Source organism: Mytilus edulis, chromosome 9 (genome assembly GCF_963676685.1).
Source record: "Mytilus edulis chromosome 9, xbMytEdul2.2, whole genome shotgun sequence".
In the NCBI taxonomy this organism is placed as follows: Eukaryota; Metazoa; Mollusca; class Bivalvia; order Mytilida; family Mytilidae; genus Mytilus; species Mytilus edulis.
Genome location: NC_092352.1, coordinates 69899585 through 69923013, shown reverse-complemented (window position 1 = coordinate 69923013; position 23429 = coordinate 69899585). Strand labels below are relative to the sequence as shown.

The following is a 23429-nucleotide window of genomic DNA, read 5'->3' as shown; positions in this document are numbered from 1 at the left end:
ACCCTCCCCTTAATCCTAGGACAGTGGTGCAACGGAACATTACAAGAACTGTACAAAACAATAAACAAACAACGCAAATGATTAACAGTAACAAACAAAAACGCGTAAATTACAGACTCCTTCTTGGCCTTTTATAGACTACTTTACGGTATGAGTTTTCTCAATGTAAGAGGCAATACGATCGCACGTAATTTTTCGCGTATTCTTTCGGAATTTTATGGGTACTTTTCTCATTGTCAATTATACCACATTAACTTCTTATTTCCATTTCGACAAACTCCACGATATTCGTTTTCTTCAAGTTGACAGAAATCTGATCCCGATTTTTCAGACCTAAGAAATCCACACTTTTGTAAAACTTAACATTTGTTCTTGCAAATACGGTAACATTATTTCGATCTTATCTGTCCTATCATTAATGAGGGCACCTATAGGTTATCATCACTATCATATAGTGTCTTCGTGGTCGTAATTTCTATACACTTCCTGAAAACAAGGTGAGTGTATATCATTATTTACTTTTGTCTCTCAGTTCTTGATTAAATTAACCCTATCCAAACAGAGTTAATGCATATTAAGAGCACACATTCGTATCAAAAGCAGGAGGACAGCACGAGCGCTATCAAAATTCATATATCCAAAAAAAGAATATATAGCAATGAATAAAGACAAAACCACAAACAAAATGAGTAATATTTAATTTAACTAGAATAAGTCTGGGTATCCTATTTGAACTATAGAGTGGCTCGTTACAACTATCATTTGAAGTTGTTGATTTTTTGTCATGAATGAAAAAAGGAGGACGTCAATTTGGCATATTGATTGATGGTTTCTTGCTTTCACCCAGTGGCAAATATTTCATGCAAACCTATAATCATGACAATCGCAAATTAACAACTCTTACAATAGGAAGTTTTTCAAGAAAGGTAGAATAACAAATATTATCTCGCAACAGACAATTAAATAAACTCTCAGAGGGTCGTTGCAATGATTCCTTCACAGAACATAACACTTACCTTACCAGAATCATAGAATTAATGTCCACATTCCCATGGGAAGTGACTGGGTGTCTAAAAATTCACCTTTCTCCTTCATCCTATATAAGGAATATAAATAGCTGGGTTTACACGTTCCGTTGGAAAATTTCCATAAAATGGCAATATATATACCCACGCAGTCAATCCTGTAAAGTATATTGAACCTATCTGTAGAATCTGTAATGTAGATTTCCTATAACAGTCAATAAAAAATGAAATTGAGAATGGAAATGGGGAATGTGTCAAATAGAAAAAAAAACCCGACCATAGAACAGACAACAGCAGTAAGTCACCAATAGGTCTTCAATGCAGCGAGAAATTCCCGCACCCGGAGGTGTCCTTCAGCTGGCTCCTAAATAAATATATATACTAGTTCAGTGATAATGAACACCATACTAAACTCTAAATTAAACACAAAAAACTAAAATTAAAAATAATACAAGACTAACAAAGGTCAGAGGCTCCTGACTTGGGACAGGCGCAAAAATGCGGCGGGGTTAAACATGTTTGTGAGATCTCAACCCTCCCCCTATACCTCTAGCCAATGTAGAAAAGTAAACGCATAACAATACGCACATTTAAATTCAGTTCAAGAGAAGTCCGAGTCTGATGTCAGAAGATGTAACCAAAGAAAATAAACAAAATGACAATAATACATAAATAACAACAGACTACCAGCAGTTAACTGACATGCCAGCTCCAGACTTCAATTAAACTGACTGAAAGATTATGATTTCATCATATGAACATCAGGCACAATCCTTCCCGTTAGGGGTTTAGTATCATACCATAATAACATATACGAGAAGAACATAACCCGTGTCATGCCAACAACTGGTTTTTTAATAAATGTATTTAGTTCCGATGCAAAAACCCTATAAGTAAATCAATATTAAGGCCAAAATATGCAATCTTTAATGACCTGACAACAGTATCGTAACTGATGATGTCGTAACAACTTCTAACTTTTCTACGGTTTCATACCCTCCTAATATACAACTTTATATTTACTGCAGACGATGTATTTGATTTTCGCAATGTTAAGTCTGTTGCTGCCAACTGGTTCCTGCAATACTCTGGCAGACTCCAAATTACTTGGACTGGGATATGATCTGTTAAGAGCAAACCCCGAAGGGGGACGTTTCTCTACTTCTGGCCTTGACCCTGGTGTAAAACCAACTAGACAGATACTCAACATTGATGATACAAACAGAAACTTCCTGATTCGAGTAGACAATGTAACTTTCTGCACCAATCACACAACATACGAATATTTCAGTGATGCTAAAACTAAACAAGAGTACCTTCTCAGAGATTATGTTACAAGCGGTAAGACATTTGTATACTTAACTTAGAACCAAACACCTGCGACAATATAAAATCTCAAATATATGTATTAAAAAGATATGAGGCATGTACTTGTAGGAATTTTGGTTCAATATTGTCATCTCTTGCACGTCAATACCTGCTTCAATCTCAACAAACCAATGCATATGTGTAACATGATTTGCTGACATCGACAAATTTATATGTCAACCAATAATAATGTTGTGTTTTGTGTACTCTTTTTTTTGTATTTTTTTTTCTACCGAGTTTAAGTGCCCCGTCGGCATATTTTGGCGTCTCTTTTAAACATACATAAATTTGTTTCTGTATATTTTTTATTGGCGCATTGCAATACATCAACCAATTTCAAATGTTAAACTAATTGATAAACGCAATGTAAGTAAAATGCTTTCTTTTTGCTCTTACATGTAATGCAGTTGGTTTAGTTCTAACCTCTTTCCCGAACGTTCAGATAGATCAGAATAATGTCACAGTACAGTTCTTAATTGTTCTTGAATAGTTCTACCATTTCTCGAGTAGAGTTTTTAAGGACTTGTAAAACATGACGTTATAATCGTAATCACTATAAAAACAAACAAATGTGTAACACAAAACACAATACAGCATGCAGACAAGCACATTAGTAAAACGGAAAGACAGGAGTACAATTTACTACAGCTAAATAATACATTGATGGGATGTATAAGTACAGAGCTACGTCATGTGTAAGAAGCTAGGAAACACAAAAAGGCACACAGTCAAACCACACTAGCAAAAAATGTAAAAACAAGAACACAAAAATCTACCATAGCACAATAACACACCGGATGCACAAGTACAGAGCCACGTCAAATGGATATCACACACACAAAAAAAAACCCCAGACTAAACAGTAAACGTAATATTCATAAATACAAATATATAGGAACACGTTTTTAAGATAATAAACAGCGTCAGTACCCAGAGTCTAGACTTCAAAAGCTGTTTGTATTTAGTTTCTGATGGTTTGAATGTGAACATAATTGTTCATATCATCATATACTGATATTGAAATAATTTGTAGGTGATGGTGACATGCTCATTCGCCCATATGCGTTCATGGCTGGATCTGGTAAATAGATTTAACTATGTATGATATATATTTCAATGACAAAATCAAAAGCTCAAACACATCTAACGAATAAAAAAACAACTGTCATATTCCTGATTTGGTAAAGGCATTTCTCTATGTAGAAAAAAGGGGATTTAACCTGGTTTTACAGCTAGCTACATGTAATTTCAACTTCCCACTTGTATGAAAAAAGAGCATTTAATTCCCATTAAATTGACAACAATGTGTGAGCAAACAAACAGACATAAAAACGAAAAATCTTGGGGTACAGCAGTCCACATTGTTATTAATCTGACATGTAAGACAATAATTGACCGCAGCACAAAAATACAATGGTGGGATGAATAAGTACCGAGCCACGTCATAAGAGTATAATCAAATGACTTAACAGAAAAGGTAAAACATATTCAATAAACAAAGGGAACTTTAAAAGAACCTAGATTTAGGCTAGAATCTATACCTCATACCATCATGTATTATTTGTGAAGTTGATACGGAATATTTATCAAGAAGGTGTTGATATGTTCCAATGAACTTTAATTTTTAGAATGAGTTTGTTTATCATATACTTAGACTAAATAGCATATGATTTTTACTGTATGATAATAGCATTAAATTAACGTTAATTCCATATTTTTCGAATTGGTGCTTAGCGGTCTGATATGAAAAGTTTATCACATGCTTCGATTGTTATCGCATGCCTTTCCGTAAGCTGGTTCTCGGCTGACTACTACACTTTGTTCATTGTTTGAGTGAAGCGAATACAAGCGGATTCCAGTTTAGCCTTTCCGTAACGTTATCGCATGGCATTCCGGTGACACTCGGCAAATTCCGGAAAATTCCACTCAAAGCTTCGTTTCCAGTGAAAAACATTACAAATCAGTGAACAAAACAATGATTTGGATACTGGAAAGCAAATTGTGTAAAATTATAAAAAAACAAAAACAAAAAATAACAAATTATTAAATAAATGCATTTTTTAAAGTTTTAAACATAATTTAGAAAGTTACTTTAAAAAAAGTTGACTTTTCCAAATAGTGTTCATTATGTATATTGTTGATTATCTTTTTTTGTCGATTCGTTAAAATATTAAAATGTTTTTCTTCTCTGTTGAGCATATGATAGAAAGATTTCATATCGAATGTTCTTAATTTGGGGTCCGAAGTTCGTGAACTTTTATTTGGGAACCACGTAAAAGGATTAATATATGAATCTGTTATTTTTCTCCATTGCTGAAGCATATGATAGAAAGATCATAACATGTCATTTTTCATATCGCATGTATTATTAGCCCTCGGTCACTATCAGCCCTCGAGCTGTGTGGCTCTTGGGCTGATATTGAACCTAGGGCTGATAATACATGCGTTATGAAAAATGCCATGTAATAATCTGATAGTATCAGGTACAAGCTTTTGAATACCGAATAAGTTTGGAAATGTATATCCAATACTCAGGTGAAATTGGTATATTGCTACTAAGGCAGGAACATTAAAATCGTTCTGTTTGTCATAGTTTCTTGTATTAAGATGACCGCATGTGTCAAGTTCGAGCTACAAGTCTAAAATGAGACAGAGGAAGACGTATCTGTTGTTTCTTTAACTCGAGTTTCAGAGGATAAAAAGTACACAGAGGACATTGTTTAGTGTATAATGTATGTGCATGCATTGTTACAAATATTTCAATATCATTAAACTCATTTTTGGTAGTAATGTAACACACTAAAGGCTGATAATTATAGCACAGTTATTCTGAATTCTGAAATATGCAATTGATGCGAAATGACAGATTTGTACGGAAAACGTTTTACATCACCTCTCCTCCTTTCCTTTAAAAAATAAATAAATAGAAAAACGAAAAAAAAAATCATATTAATCCCCATCATTAAAATTGTTTGTTATTTAGCTAAAATTATAATTTTTAGCTCTAGATAGTGCTCTGATACCAAATGTTATTACCATTGCTGAGATAACTGTGTGTAACCGAGGACGTAGTCGTTATGTTATGCCTCCAGCTTACCCATCCTTACACATCCTGAATGATGAGTTTGTTGCGGCAGTTTGTTCTTTGTCAACCTTATATGATCCAACGGTCTATAGTCAATTTCTAAAAGACTGGGGAACGGTAAGACTATAGTCAATTATAATTAAGTGGGGGACGATAAGGGTTCTTTTTGTTGAAAAACATCTAAAATATTTCGAAAGTGAATATTTCCATTCAAAAGTAACAGCAAAATTGCAAAAAAAAAATACCATATTCAGCTGTCTTGAAATCTGAATTCGTGGAATATAAAAAGTAAGAACAAGTGGAAACTAGAAACGTACAACCACTTTCTATGAATAATTCATAGTTTTTCCAGATCACGTGCATAGCGCATTGGTATCTTACGTTTAATTGCGATCGTATCAAACTAATACATTGTATTTATGAGTTTGACTGTCCCTTTGGTATCTTTCGTCCCTCTTTTGTATACTGACAAAAAATATTGAAGTATTGTTTCTTTAAGCTTCGGTCACACCTTAAAGCCTCGGTCACACCTTACCGGAAAGCACGAACGGACGCCTAACGGATGGAAATAAAAGTTGTCAGTTGACAAAATTGTTATCCGTTGGGACTCCGTTGATGTACTGACCGAATAAAACGGACGTGTAACGAATGCATAACGGACACACACCGGATATGCAACGTACAACAAACGGAAACGTAACGGATAAAACGGATGTTAAACGAATGAGAAACGGATAAATGGCACTTGAAAATTTCGCGTCAGAAATGCCAATTATTGGTATGTCAGATTTCTTAAGGTTCATGAATTCTTATTATTCATAATCGACCTTAGAGTAAGGGCACGTCTTCACAATTAATCAGCTCTTATTCATGCCAGACACTGCCCTTTGGCGGCATTTTGTAGAACAAACCAAAAACCAGTTACACAGAAACAATTTGAATATTTATGCGATTTCCATGTATTATTATTGTCGCCTTTAATTTTTCAGTATATCTTGTTCATCCGTTTATCCGGTACGCTTCCGTTAGGTGTCCGTTTTATGTGGTACTCGTCCGTTGGATGTACGTTCGACATCCGTTCTGTCCGTTACGTTTCCGTTTCTCGTACGTTGCATATCCGGTGTGTGTCCGTTAGGTAGCACTCCACAGTTAGGTGTGTAGTTTCGCATTTTGGCCCCTGTGGATTTTTTAAATATGAGAGCTAGTGTGCAATAAAATTCATTTTTGGATAGCTGAGTATTAAAATAGCCTTTGTATTGGGTTTATATGAACATCAAGGTTATGTAATGTATGTAATATAGGCTGTTTTCTGTATGACAGTCCGTATTTGCATGTCCATACCATACATTGGTCCGGCAATTATTATAATGTTTTTTTCGGTAAGCGGAAGAAGGGATCCCGTAGACCGCCCTACGTCACGATTCATGAATTATGCATATTCTATTTATAGGCTATTTTTAAACGATTCGGACAATACTAATGCTAAAAATAGAATTTCTTAACATGTAAAACTATCTTTAAAAAAAACGATGCAAAATCATTAACTTTCATGGAGAGTGGTAAAGGGTTATTTTCGTGGAACGTGATCGCTTTTTTTTATTTCACGTTCAACGTGTTTTTACTTTTTTATTACACGTTCAGTCGTGCAAAACAGCTAGGTGTTCAAAATGTTGTGCTTATGTAATTTTGTACGTGCTTCGTGATTCAAATGCTTATTTTGCGTGCTCAGTATTTTTCAAAAAAAAAAATCAAACACCAGACAGGGATCGTCAAATGGTCAAGAACGAAATTGATTTATGTTTAAACATATTTATTTATAGTGGATTGGGAAACACGTTTTGCAACTTATATTAATCCCTTTCCACGTTGCGGGTGCGAGTTCTGCCTTGTAGCGGCATAAGCTTACTCTTTTTCGAAATCTACAAGGATGTCTTTAACGTGCAAGATTATGGCTCTCTCTTAACACGGGTCAGCCATTTCTCGTCCCCTTCCGACGGACTATCATCGTTTCCTCAAGACCATACCGATACTCGCAAATGGTGTCGAGGGAGAGCCGAAAATTGCATGAGTTCCTGAAATTTTCATCCCAAACGGGAATCGAACCAGGAACCTTAGTGTTAGTAGTCCGATGCACTAACCAAAACACCACGGCTCTCTACAAATTGATTTAATTTTGTTTCCGTGATAAGAAATGACAAGGCGGTAAGGGCAATGATGTTGTTCCTTTATTTGCATTTTAAAAGTTCAGAATATCTTTATATACTTTTTTAAAAGCTGTAAATTATTTATATCATAAATGTGTACACACTAAATAGGGAATATTAAGTAAAACAGAGAGTTCATATATACAAGAGAACAGTCACAAAAGGTTCACCTTAAAGTCTTTACTTTTCGTGCAACGTTCATGACAGAAATTATTTCACGTTCAACGTGAAATGGTGTCTTAAATAGGAAAATGTTCCGTATTACAGTAGCATATATCATTGTGCCCTCATTAAGCAAATACATATTCCTTTTTAAGATATATATGATATTTCACATATATATGACACACAGTAGTGGTGCCTTAATTATGTTGTAAAGACTTGCAAATGTCCCATGCACGTGATCCCATGGCTTTGAATATACTATGGAGTTAATATTTTTATTATCTGCTTAATAGAGTACTTTGATGTAGGCAAATTGAAAAAAAACATGTAGCTTACACGTTCTTAGACACGAGACATTTCCTTTACGGGGTGTGAGGGGGTAGTGGTAGTGGTGATGGGGTTGGGGTGCTGGTCTTCGTTTCCCCTGTTATTGTTTATAATGAAGCTACATGTTCTATTAGGGCGTTCTACAGGATCTTCTGGGTGGTCTACATAATCCCCTGTTGTCTGAACCTTATATTTCTACTATAGAACGTTCTTTAGGATCTCCTATATTGTTTTTTTTATCATGTATATACTAAAGGACGTTCTATAGGATCACCTGGGCAGTCTATAGGATCCCCTGTTGTCTGAACATTATATATAAACTATAGAACGTTCTATACGACACCCTATTGTTTGTTTTTGATGTATCTACTAGAGGACTTTCTACGGGATCCCTTGGTCGGTCTGTGTGATCCCCTGCTTTCTCAACATTATATATCTACTACAAGACGTTCTACAGGATCCCCTGTTGTTTGTTTTCCAAGTATATACTATAGAGCGTTCTACAGGATCCCCTGGTCGGTCTACGGCTCCCCTGTTTTCTCAATATAATATATCTACTATAAGACGTTCTATAGGATCCCCTATTGTTTGTAAATCAAGTATATACTAAAGGGCGTTCTACAGGATCCCCTGGGCGGTCTTCAGGATCCCTTGTTGTCTGAACATTATATATCTACTAAAGGACGTTCTATAAGACCCCCTGTTGATTGTTTTTCATGTTTATACTATAGGGCGTTCTACAGGATCCCCTGGGTGGTCTACATGATCCTCTGTTGTCTTTACATTATATATCTACTATAGGACGTTCTACAGGATCCCCTCTTGTCTTTACATTATATATCTAATATAGGACGTTCTATAGGATCCCCTATATTGTTTGTTATTATTTATATACTAAAGGGCGTTATACCGGATCCCCTGGGCGGTCTACAGGATGCCCTGTTGATTGTTTTTTAAATTTATACTAAAAGGCGTTCTACAGGATCCACTGGGCGGTCTACAGGATCCCCGTTTGTTTGTTTTTCATTTATATACTAAAAGGCGTTCTACAGGATCCCCAGGGCGGTCTACAGGATCCCCTGTTTTCTCAACATGATATATATACTATAAGACGTTCTATAGGATCCCCTATTGTTTGTTAATCGTGTATATACTAAAGGGCGTTTTACAGGATACCTTGGGCGGTCTACAGGATACTCTGTTGTCTTTACATTATATATGTACTAAATGGCGTTCTATAAGATCTCCTGTTGATTGTTTTTCATGTTTATACTAAAGGGCGTTCTACAGGATCCCTTGGGCGGTCTACGGGATACCTGTTGTCTTTACATTATATATCTACAATATGACGTTCTACAGGATCCCCTGTTGTCTTTACATTATATATCTACTATAGGACGTTCTATAGGATCCCCTATATTGTTTGTTTATTATTTATATACTAAAGGGCGTTATACCGGATCCCCTGGGCGGTCTACAGGATGCCCTGTTGATTGTTTTTTTTAAATTTATACTATAGGGCGTTCTACAGGATCCACTAGGCGGTCATGTATATACTATAAGGCTTTCTATAGAATCACTTTGTTGGTCTGCAGGATCCCCTGTTTTCTCAACATTATATATATACTATAAGACGTTCTAAAGTATCCCCTGTTGTTTGTTTTTCATTTATATACTATAGGGCGTTCTACAGGATCCCCTGGGCGGTCTACAGGATCCCCTGTTTTCTCAACATAATATATCTATTATAAGACGTTCTATAGGATCCCCTATTGTTTGTTAATCATGTATATACTAAAGGGCGTTCTACAGGATCTCTTGGGCGGTCTACAGGATACCCTGTTGTCTTTACATTATATATGTACTAAATGGCGTTTTATAAGATCCCATGTTAATTGTTTTCATGTTTATACTATAGGGCTTTCTATATGATCCCTTTGGCGGTCTGCAGGAATCTGTGTTTCAACATAATATATGTACTATAGGACGTTCTATAAGACCCCCTGTTGATTGTTTTTCATGTTTATACTATAGGGCGTTTTAAAGGATCACCTGTTGTCTTTACATTAAATATGTACTAAATGGCGTTCTATAAGATTCCCGATCGTTTTTCATGTATATACTATAGGGCTTTCTATATGATCCCTTGGGCGGTCTGCAGGAAACTTTGGGCGGTCTGCAGGAATCTTTGTTTTTCAACATAATATATGTACTATAGGACGTTCTGTTGATTGCTTTTCATGTTTATACTACTGGGCGTTCTTCAGGATCCCCTGTTTTATTTACATTATATATCTACTATAGGACGTTCTATAGGATCCCTATATTGTTTGTTTATTATTTATATACTGAAGTGCGTTCTACCGGATCCCCTGGGCGGTCTACGGGATCCCCTTTGGTTAAAAATATATATCTACTATAAGACGTTCTAAAGTATCCCCTGTTGTTTGTTTTTCATTAATATACTATAGGGCGTTCTACAGGATCCCCTGGGCGGTCTACAGGATCCCCAGTGTTTTCTCAACATAATATATCTATTATAAGACGTTCTATAGGATCCCCTATTGTTTGTTAATCATGTATATACGACAGGGCGTTCTACAGGATCCACTAGGCGGTCTACAGGATCCCCATTTGTTTAAAAATATATATCTACTATAGGACGTTCTAAAGTATCCCCTGTTGTTTGTTTTTCATTTATATACTATAGGGCGTTCTACAGTATCCCCTGGGCGGTCTACAGGATCCCCTGTTTACTCAACATAATATATCTATTATAAGACGTTCTATAGGATCCCCTATTGTTTGTTAATCATGTATATACTAAAGGGCGTTCTACAGGATCCCTTGGGCGGTCTACAGGATACTCTGTTGTCTTTACATTATATTTGTACTAAATGGCGTTCTATAAGATCTCCTGTTGATTGTTTTTCATGTTTATACTATAGTGCTTTCTATATGATCCCTTGGGCGGTCTGCGGGAAACTTTGGGTGGTCTGCAGGAATCTCTGTTTTTCAACTTAATATCATATAGAAAGCCCTATAGTATAAACATGAAAAACAATAAACAGGGGGTCTTATAGAACGTCCTATAGTACATATATAATGTAAAGACAACAGGGTATTCTGTAGACCGCCCAAGGGATCCTGTAGGATCCCATTTTGTTTGTTTATCATTTATATACTAAAAGGCGTTCAATAGGATCCCCTAGGCAGTCTACAGCATCGCCTTTTGTCTGAACATTATATATCTACTATAGGACGTTCTATAGGATCCCCTATATTGTTTGTTTATTATTTATATACTAAAGGGCGTTCTACCGGATCCCATGGGCGGTCTACAGGATGCCCTGTTGATTGTTTGTTTATATGTTTATACTATCGGGCGTTCTACAGGATACCCTGGGCGGTCTACAGAATCCCCTTTTGTTAAAAAAATATGCATCTGAGATAGGAACTTCTATAGGTTCCCCTGTTATTTGTTTTTCATATTTATACTATAGGGAATTCTACGAGATCCCCTGGCCGGTCTACAGAATCCCCTTTTGTTAAAAAAAATATGCATCTGAGATAGGAACTTCTATAGGTTCCCCTGTTCTTTGTTTTTCATATTTATACTATAGGGCGTTCAACGGGATCCCCTGGGCGGTCTACAGAATCCCCTTTTGTTAAAAAAAAATATGCATCTGAGATAGGAAATTCAATAGGTTCCCCTGTTCTTTGTTTATTATGTATACATTATAGGGCGTTTATGATCCCTTGGGCGGTCTGCAGGATCCCCTGTTTTCTCAACATTATATATCTATCATAAGACGTTCTATAGGATGCCCTGTTGATTGTTTTTCATGTTTATACTATAGGGAGTTCTACAGGATCCCTTGGGCGATCTACAGGATACTCTGTTGTCTTTACATTATATATGTACTAAATGGCGTTCTATAAGATCTCCTGTTGATTGTTTTTCATGTTTATACTAAAGGGCGTTCTACAGGATCCCTTGGGCGGTCTACGGGATACCTGTTGTCTTTACATTATATATATACTAAAGGACGTTCTATAAGACCCACTGTTGATTGTTTTTCATGTTTATACTATAATGCGTTCTACAGGATCCCGTTGACGGTCTACAGGATCCCCTGTTGTCTTTACATTATATATCTACTACATGACGTTCTACAGGATCCCCTGTTGTCTTTACATTATATACTACTATAGGACGTTCTATAGGATCCCCTATATTGTTTGTTTATTATTTATATACTAAAGGGCGTTATACCGGATCCCCTGGGCGGGGTACAGGATGCCCTGTTGATTGTTTTTATAAATTTATACTATAGGGCGTTCTACAGGATCCACTAGGCGGTCATGTATATACTATAAGGCTTTCTATAGAATCACTTTGTTGGTCTGCAGGATCCCCTGTTTTCTCAACATTATATACAATGTATCTACTATAAGACGTTCTATATGATCACCTGTTGTTTGTTGTTCAGGTTTATACTATAGGGCGTTCTACAGTATCCCCTGGGCGGTCTGCAGGATCCCCTGTTTTCTCAACATAATATATCTATTATAAGACGTTCTATAGGATCCCCTATTGTTTGTTAATCATTTATATACGACAGGGCGTTCTACAGGATCCACTAGGCGGTCTACAGGATCCCCATTTGTTTAAAAATATATATCTACTATAGGACGTTCTAAAGTATCCCCTGTTGTTTGTTTTTCATTTATATACTATAGGGCGTTCTACAGTATCCCCTGGGCGGTCTACAGGATCCCCTGTTTTCTCAACATAATATATCTACTATAAGACGTTCTATAGGATCCCCTATTGTTTGTTAATCATGTATATACTAAAGGGCGTTCTACAGGATCCCTTGGGCGGTCTACATGATCCTTTGGGCAGTCTACAGGATACCTTGTCATCTTTAAATTATATATGTACTAAATTGCGTTCTATAAGATCCCCTGTTGATTGGTTTTCATGTTTATACTATAGCGCTTTCTATATGATCCCTTGGGCGGTCTGCGGGAAACTTTGTGTGGTCTGCAGGAATCTCTGTTTTTCAACATAATATATGTACTATAGGACGTTCTATAAGACCCCCTGTTGATTGTATTTCATGTTTATACTACAGGGCGTTGTAAAGGATCCCCTGGACGGTCTTCAGGATCCCCTGTTGTCTTTACATTATATATGTACTAAATGGCGTTGTATATATAAGACCCCCTGTTGATTTTTTTTCATGTTTATACAATAGGACTTTCTATATGATCCCTTTGGCGGTCTGTAGGAAACTTTGGGTGGTCTGCAGGAATCTTTGTTTTTCAACATAATATATGTACTATATGACGTTCTGTTGATTGTTTTTCATGTTTATACTAAAGGGCGTTCTACAGGATACCATGGGCGGTCTACAGGATCCCCTGTTGTATTTACATTATATATCTACTATAGGACGTTCTATAGGATCCCTATATTGTTTGTTTATTATTTATATACTAAAGGGCGTTCTACCGGATCCCCTGGGCGGTCTACAGGATGCCCTATTGATTGTTTTTTTTTATGTTTATACTATAGGGCGTTCTAAGGATCCACTAGGCGGTCTACAGGATCCCCATTTGTGTAAAAATATATATCTACTATAAGACGTTCTAAAGTATCCCCTGTTGTTTGTTTTTCATTTATATACTATAGGGCGTTTTACAGGATCCCCTGGGCGGTCTACAGGATCCCTTGTTTTCGCAACATAATATATCTACTATAAGACGTTCTATAGAATCCCCTATTGTTTGTTAATCAAGTATATACTCGAGGGCGTTCTACATGATCCCCTGGGCGGTCTTCAGGATCCCGTGTTGTCTTTTCATTATAATGTACTAAATGGCGTTGTATATATAAGACCCCCTGTTGATTGTTTTTCATGTTTATACAATAGGGCTTTCTAGATGATCCCTTGGGCGATCTGCAGGAGTCTTTGTTTTTTTAACATAATATATGTACTATAGGACGTTCTGCTGATTGTTTTTATGTTTATACTAAAGGGCGTTCTACAGGATACCATGGACGGTCTACAGGTTCCCCTGTTGGAATTATATTATATATCTACTATAGGACGTTCTATAGGACCCCTATATTGTTTGTTTATTATTTATGTACTGAAGGCCGTTCTACCGGATCCCCTGGGCGGTCTACAGGATGCCCTGTTGATTGTTTTTTTATGTTTATACTATAGGGCGTTCTACAGAATCCACTAGGCGGTCTACAGGATCCCCATTTGTTTAAAAATATATATCTACTATACGACGTTCTAAAGTATTCCCTGTTGTTTGTTTTTCATTTATATACTATAGGGCGTTCTACAGGGTCCCCTGTTTTCTCAACATAATATATCTACTATAAGACGTTCTATAGGATCCCCTATTGTTTGTTAATCATGTATATACTAAAGGGCGTTCTACAGGATCCCTTGAGCGGTCTACAGGATACCCTGTTGTCTTTACATTATATATGTACTAAATGGCGTTCTATAAGATCCCCTGTTGATTGTTTTTCATGTTTATACTATAGGGCTTTCTATATGATCCCTTGGGCGGTCTGCGGGAAACTTTGTGTGGTCTGCAGGAATCTCTGTTTTTCAACATAATATATGTACTATAGGACGTTCTATAAGACCCCCTTCCTGTTGATTGTTTTTCATGTTTATACTATAGGGCTTTCTATATGATCCGTTGGGCGGTCTGCAGGAAACTTTGGGCGGTATGCAGGAATCTTTGTTTTTGAACATAATATATGTACTATAGGACGTTATGTTGATTGTTTTTCCTGTTTATACTTAAGGGCGTTCTACAGGATACCATGGGCGGTCTACAGGATCCCTTGTTGTCTTAATATTAAATATGTACTATAGGACGTTCTATAAGACCCCCTGTTGATTGTTTTCATGTTTATACTATAGGGCGTTCTAAAGGATCACCTGTTTTCTCAACATTATTTATCTACTATAAGACGTTCTATAGGATCCCATGTTGTTTGTTTTTCATTTATATACTAAAGGGCGTTCAATAGGATATCCTAGGCAGTCTACAGGATCCCCTTTTGTCTGAACATTATATATCTACTATAGGACGTTCTGCAGGATCCCCAGTTTTCTCAACATTATATATCTATCATAGGACGTTCTATAGGATCCCCTGTTGATTGTTGTCCATGTTTATACTATAGGGAGTTCTGCAGGATCTCCTGTTGTCTGAGCATTATATATTCTTCAGGATCCCCTGTTTGATTTGTATGCATCTAGGATAGGACCTTCTATAGGTTCCTCTGTTTTTAAACATTTATCTACTTTACGTAATTGCTAGAGGGCGTTTTATAGGATCCCCTGTTGTTTAATAGTCGTGTATCTGCATGCTTGATCCCCTGTTGGTTGTTCATTATGTATCTATAATAGGGCGTTCTGTAGTATTCCCTGGGTGGTCTATATGATCCCGTATTGTTTAATAATCGTGCATCTGCTATAGGGCGTTCTTTAAGCTCCCCGGGTCGGTCCATAGAATCTCTAGGTCGGTCTGTAGGAGCCCTGTTGGTTGTTCATAATGTATCTATTGGAGGGTATTCTACAGGATCCCCTGGGCGGTCTATAGGATTCCCTTTGGTTTAATAATTGTGTATCTGCTATAGGGTGTTCTATAGGATCCCGTTGTTTGGTAATCACGTATCTACTAGGGAGCGTTCTATGGGATCCCCTGTTGGGTCTATAGGATCACCTGTTGTGCAATATTCGTGTATCTGCTATAGGGCGTTTTATAGGATTCCCAGGGAGGTCTATAGGATCCCCTGTTCGTTGTTCATGTATCTATAACAGGGTGTTTTATACGATACCCTGGGCGCTTTATAGGATCCCCGGGTCGGTCTTAGGATCCCCTCTTGTTTAATAATCGTGCATCTGCTATAGGACGTTCTTTGTTATCCCTTTCAAAGGGGGCATATTGTTATTGTTCGTTTCTTTTTTGTTCATTTCGTTTATAGTATATCTTCTTAAGTGTATAATATATCTTATTGAATCAATAAGATATCTTATAAAGTATATATATAAGCTATCTTTTAAAGTTGATAAGATATCTTATAAAGTATATAAGCTATCTTTTAAAGTTGATAAGATATCTTATAAAGTATATAAGCTATCTTTTAAAGTTGATAAGATATCTTATAAAGAGTAAATTATATAAAATATCTTATATATTATATATTATATGAGATATCTTGTATAGTATATTAGATATATCATATATTATATATGAGAGAGAGATTTTATATATCATTTGAAATATCTGATATATTATATGAGTATCTTGAAGTTAGAATAAATAGTAAAACGGATTGCCATATATACTCATTGAATCTATTATCATTAATAGACAGTACATCATCAATATATCGGAAAGGGATATTAACAGACGGGTCAATTTCTTTTCTCCTGTCTGTACAAATCCATAAGAATACGAAAACAAATAGAATTGGCATTGCGAGCAGAGGCGGATGTCATACTGTTGTCAAGTTTCCAGACGACCTTGCCATTGCTAGGTTACCGTCAGCAATTTTGAAATAACATTTACACTAAAAAAACACAACTACCTACTGCTAGGTACATGTAGTTCTGAGGATCATACAAATTGTTGACACCTACTTTGTATATTGAAAATCATGGTTCTATGCTCAGGAATACTAGAATTATATACAAAAAACATTAAAAAAAATACTGTTGACCAGTGTTTATAGTAATCGAGACCATCTTGGACCATCCCCTTATTAAAAAGCACAACTTTCTATAATGGTTTACATTATGCCATAATTCCATAAAGATGAATGCGTCTATCCTTTTCCGAGAACTTGTCGGGACAATTAAATTATGGGGAAAAAGAAAAGAAAAAGAAATTAAAGACAACCAATAACAATATGCCCCCTCGACCTTTGAAAGGGATAACATAGAACGCCCTATAGCAGATGCAAGGTTATTAAAGAATAGGGGGTCATATAGACAGACCCGGGGGTCCTATAGAACGCACTATAGAATATGCGCGATTATTAAACAAAAGGGGATCATATAGACCGCCAAGGTATAAACAATAGGGGATCCTATAGACAGACCCGGAGATCCTATAGAACGCACTATAGAATATGCGCGATTATTAAAAAAAAGCGGCACCTATACACCGCCCAGGGGATCGTATAGAACAACCTGTTATAGATACATGATGAACAACCAACAGGGGATCCTATAGACAGCCAAGGGGTTCGTATAGAACAACCTGTTATAGATACATTATGAACAAACAAAAGGAGATCCTATAGACCGCCCCGGGGATCCTTTAGAACGCCCTATAGCAGATACACAATTATTAAACCACAAGGGATCATAAAGAACGCATATGGGAGCATATATATAACGCCCTCTAATAGATACATGATGAAACTACAGTGCTCCTATAGACCGACCCTAGGGTTTTATGGAACACCCTCTAGAAGAAACATGTTGAACAAACAACAGGGATCATATTCACCGACCTTGGGATCCTATAGAACAACCTGTTATAGATACATGATAAACAACCAACAGGGGATCCTATAGACCGCCCCGTAGAACCTATAGAACGCCCCATAGCAGACACGATTATAACACAACAGGTGATCCTAAAGACCCAACAGGGGATCCCATAGAACGCTCTTTAGTAAATAAATCTAGTGAATACATGATAACCAAACAATGGGATCATATAGAACGCCCTATACAGATAAACAACTATTAAACCACAGGGGATCATATCGACCGCCCATGGAAGCATATATATAACGCCCTCTAATAGATACATGATGAAAAAACTAAAGATCTCCTATAGACCGACCCTGGGATTTTATGGAACACCCTCTAGAAGAAACATGTTGAACAAACAACATGCAGAGGATTCTATGGACCGACCCGGGGATCCCAAAGAATTCCATTTAACAGATGTGCGATTATGAAACAATACGGGGTCCTATAGACCGCCCAGGCTAGAACAACATATTATAGATTCATGATTAACAACCAACAGGGGATCCTATAGACCAGCCCGGGGAACCTATAGAACGCCCTATAGCAGATGCACGATTATAACACAACAGGTGATCCTATAGACCCAACAGGGGATCCCATAGAACGCTCTCTAGTAGATAAATCTAGTGAATACATGATAACCAAACAATGGGATCCTATAGACCGCCCTGGGGATCCTATAGAACGCCCTATACAGATACACAACTATTTAACCACAGGGGATCATATCGATTGCCCATGGGAGCATATATATAACGCCCTCTAATATATACATGAAAAACAAACAACAGTCTTACCTATAGAACGTCCCATAGTAGATATATAATATTCAAACAACAGGGGATCCTGTACAGCGTCCTTAAGTAGATATATAATGGTCAGACAACAGCGGATCCTGTAGACCGCCCAGGGGATCCTGTAGAACGCCCCTTAGTATATACACGATAAACAAACAATAGGGGATCATAAAGAACGTTCTATAGTAGATATATAATGTTCAGACAACAGTGGATCTTGTAGAACGCCCTTTAGTACATACATAATAAACAAACAATATATGGGATCCTATAAAACGTTCTATAGTAGATATATAATGTTCAGACAAAAGAGGATACTGTAGAACGCCCTTTAAAATAAACACTAACAACACCAACAGGGGACCCTATGGAACGTCCTATTTTAAATATATAACGTTGAGAAAACAGGGAGATCCTGCAGACCGCCCAAGATCGCCTTATAGTATATACATGACAAACAAACTACAGGGGGACCTATAGCATTTCCTTTCTCAGATGCATATTTTTTTTTACAAAAAAGGATCCTGTAAACCGCCCTGGGGATCCTGTAGAACGACCTATAGTATAAACATAAAAACAAATCAATTGGGGGTCTTATACAACGTCCTTATAGTATATATATAATGTTCAAACAACAGGGGATCGTGTAGACCGCCCAGTGAATGAACAACAACAACAGGGGATCCTATAGAACGTCTTATAGTAGATATATAATTTTGAGAAAACAGGGGATCCTGTAGAACGCCCTATAGTATACAGTTGAAAAACAATCAACAGGGGGGTCCTATTAACGTCTTATAGTAGATATATGATGTTAAGACAACATGGGATCCTGTAGAACGCCCGATAGCATATACTTGAAAAATAAACAACAGGGGATCCTATAGAACGTCTCATAGTAGATAAATAATGTTGAGAAAACAGGGGGTCCTGTAGACTGCCCAGGGGATACTGTAGAACGCCCTATAATATAAACATGAACAACAAACAGCAGGGGATCCTATAGAACGTCCTATAGTACATATATCATGTTGAGAAAACAGGGGGTCCTGTAGACCGCCTAGGGGATCCTGTAGAACGCCCTATATTATACACTTGAAAAACAAACAACAGTGGATCCTGTAGAACGTCTTATAGTAAATAAATAATGTTGAGAAAACTGGAGATCCCGCAGACCGCTCAGGGGATACTGTAGAACGCCCTATAGTATAAACATGAACAACAAACAACAGAGGGCCCTATAGAACGTCATATAGTAGATAAATAATGTTTGAGAAAACAGGGGATTCTGAAGACCGCCCAGGGGATACTGTAGAACGCCCTATAGTATAAACATAAATAACGAACAACAGGGAATCATATAGAACGTCATATAGTAGATATATAATGTTGAGAAAACAGGGGATCCTACAGACCGCCCAGGGGATACTATAGAACGCCCTATAGTATAAACCTGAACAACAAACAACAGGGGATCATATAGAACGTCTTATAGTAGCTATATAATGTTGAGAAAACAGGGGATCCTGCAGACCAACCAAGTGATCCTATACAAAGCCTTATAGTATATACATGATAAATAAACAACAGGGGAACATTTAGAAGGTCCTATCTTAAATGCATAATTTTCATCAACAACAGGGGACCTTGTAGACCGTCCAGGGGATCATGTAGAACGCACTATAGTATAGACTTGAAAAACAATGAACTGGAGGTCATATGAACGTCATATAGTAGATATATGATGTTAAGACAACAGGGGATCCTGTAGAACTCCCTATAGTATATACTTGAAAAATAAACAACAGTGGATCCTGTAGAACGTCATATAGTAGATAAATAATGTTGAGAAAACAGGGGATCCTTTAGACCGCCCAGGGGGATACTGTAGAACGACCTATATAGTATAAACATGAACAACAAACAACAGGGGGCCCTATAGAACGTCATATAGTAGATATATATGTTGAGAAAACAGGGGATCCTGTAGACCGCCTAGGGGATAGAACGCTCTCTAGTAGATAAATCTAGTGAATACATGATAACCAAACAATGGGATCCTATAGACCGCCCTGGGGATCCTATAGAACGCCCTATACAGATACACAACTATTTAACCACAGGGGATCATATCGATTGCCCATGGGAGCATATATATAACGCCCTCTAATATATACATGAAAAACAAACAACAGTCTTACCTATAGAACGTCCCATAGTAGATATATAATATTCAAACAACAGGGGATCCTGTACAGCGTCCTTAAGTAGATATATAATGGTCAGACAACAGCGGATCCTGTAGACCGCCCAGGGGATCCTGTAGAACGCCCCTTAGTATATACACGATAAACAAACAATAGGGGATCATAAAGAACGTTCTATAGTAGATATATAATGTTCAGACAACAGTGGATCCTGTAGAACGCCCTTTAGTACATACATAATAAACAAACAATATATGGGATCCTATAAAACGTTCTATAGTAGATATATAATGTTCAGACAAAAGAGGATACTGTAGAACGCCCTTTAAAATAAACACTAACAACACCAACAGGGGACCCTATGGAACGTCCTATTTTAAATATATAACGTTGAGAAAACAGGAGATCCTGCAGACCGCCCAAGATCGCCTTATAGTATATACATGACAAACAAACTACAGGGGGACCTATAGCATTTCCTTTCTCAGATGCATATTTTTTTTACAAAAAAGGATCCTGTAAACCGCCCTGGGGATCCTGTAGAACGACCTGTAGTATAAACATAAAAACAAATCAATTGGGGGTCTTATACAACGTCCTTATAGTATATATATAATGTTCAAACAACAGGGGATCGTGTAGACCGCCCAGTGAATGAACAACAACAACAGGGGATCCTATAGAACGTCTTATAGTAGATATATAATTTTGAGAAAACAGGGGATCCTGTAGAACGCCCTATAGTATACAGTTGAAAAACAATCAATAGACCGCCCAGTGAATGAACAACAACAACAGGGGATCCTATTAACGTCTTATAGTAGATATATGATGTTAAGACAACATGGGATCCTGTAGAACGCCCGATAGTATATACTTGCAAAATAAACAACAGGGGATCCTATAGAACGTCTCATAGTAGATAAATAATGTTGAGAAAACAGGGGGTCCTGTAGACCGCCCAGGGGGATACTGTAGAACGACCTATAGTATAAACATGAACAACAAACAACAGGGTGCCCTATAGAACGTCAAATAGTAGATATATAATGTTGAGAAAACAGGGGATCCTGTAGACCGCCAAGGGGATCCTGTAGAAAGCAATATAGTATACACTTGAAAAACAAACAACAGGGGATCCTATAGAACGTCTTATAGTAGATAAATAATGTTGAGAAAACAGGGGATCCTGCAGACCGCCAAGGGGATACTGTAGAACGCCCTATAGTATAAACATGAACAACAAACAACATGGGGCCCTATAGAACGTCATATAGTAGATATATAATGTTGAGAAAACAGGGGATCCTGTAGAACGCCTAGGGGATCCTGTAGAACGCAATATAGTATACACTTGAAATACAAACAACAGAGGATCCTATAGAACGTCTTATAGTAGATTAATAATATTGAGAAAACAGGGGATCCTGCAGATCGCCCAGGGGATACTGTAGAACGCCCTATAGTATAAACATGAACAACAAACAACATGGGGCCCTATAGAACGTCATATAGTAGATATATAATGTTGAGAAAACAGGGGATCCTGTAGACCGCCTAGGAGATCCTGTAGAACGCCTTATAGTATACACTTGAAAAACAAACAACAGGGGATCCTATAGAAAGCCTTATAGTATATACATGATAAACAAACAACAGGGGAACCTATTGAAAGTATTATCTTAATTGCATAATTTTTATAAACAGGGTATCCTGTAGATTGCTCAAGTATTCTGTAGAACGCCCTATAGTATATACTTGAAAAACAAACAACATGGGATCCTGTAGAACGTCTTATAGTAAACAATAATGTTGAGAAAACAGGGGATTCCACAGACCGACCAAGGGATCCCATAGAAAGTCTTAAAGTATATACTTGATAAACAAACAACAGGGGAACCAATAGAACGTCTTATAGTAGATATATAATGTTGAGAAAACAGGGGATCCTGTAGAACGCCTAGGGGATCCTGTAGAACGCCCTATAGTATACACTTGAAAAACAAACAACAGGGGATCCTGTGGAACGTCTTATAGTAGATATATAATGTTGAGAAAACAGGGGATCCTGTAGACCGCCTTTGGGATCCTGTAGAACGCCCTATAGTATACACTTGAAAAACAAACAACAGGGGATCCTGTAGAACGTTCTCTTAGCCTAGTAGATACATCAAAAACAAACAATAGGGTATCCTATAGAACGTTCTATAGTTTATATATAATGTTGAGAAAACAGGGGATCCCACAGACCAACCAAGGGATCTAGTAGAGAGTCCTCTAGTATAAACATGATAAACAAACAACAGGGGATTCTATAGAACCTTCTCTTAGCCTAGTAGATACATCAGAAACAAACAATAGGGTATCCTAAAGAACGTTCTATAGGTAATATATTATGTTCAGACAACAGGGGATCTGGAGAACACGCCCTTAAGTATATTCATGATAAACAAACAATATGGGATCTTATATATATTTTTTCCAAAAATTACAGGGCCTATAAAGGGCATAGAATCAGATACAATTGATTTACATAATTGGTAACAACAACAATAATAGAGGCATATACATATATATTTGGAATATAAGCATTGGTCAGAATCAAGCCAAAAACCACATATATATTGTGAATAAAAGAATAATAAAATTACATTA

At 36.9% G+C, this 23429-nt stretch overlaps 1 protein-coding gene across 1 annotated transcript in view; it reads left to right on the top strand.

Moving 5' to 3' along the window:
• The first annotated feature begins 406 nt into the window (after window positions 1–406).
• Window positions 407–23429, top strand: part of LOC139488919 (uncharacterized) — a 37987-nt gene continuing 14964 nt past the window's right edge. The window contains exons 1-4 of the mRNA XM_071274887.1: window positions 407–497; window positions 2054–2366; window positions 3427–3474; window positions 5396–5595. Of these exons, the coding sequence (XP_071130988.1) occupies window positions 2057–2366; window positions 3427–3474; window positions 5396–5595 (558 nt within the window). The 5' untranslated portion in view covers window positions 407–497; window positions 2054–2056. The remainder of the gene's footprint in view (window positions 498–2053; window positions 2367–3426; window positions 3475–5395; window positions 5596–23429) is intronic.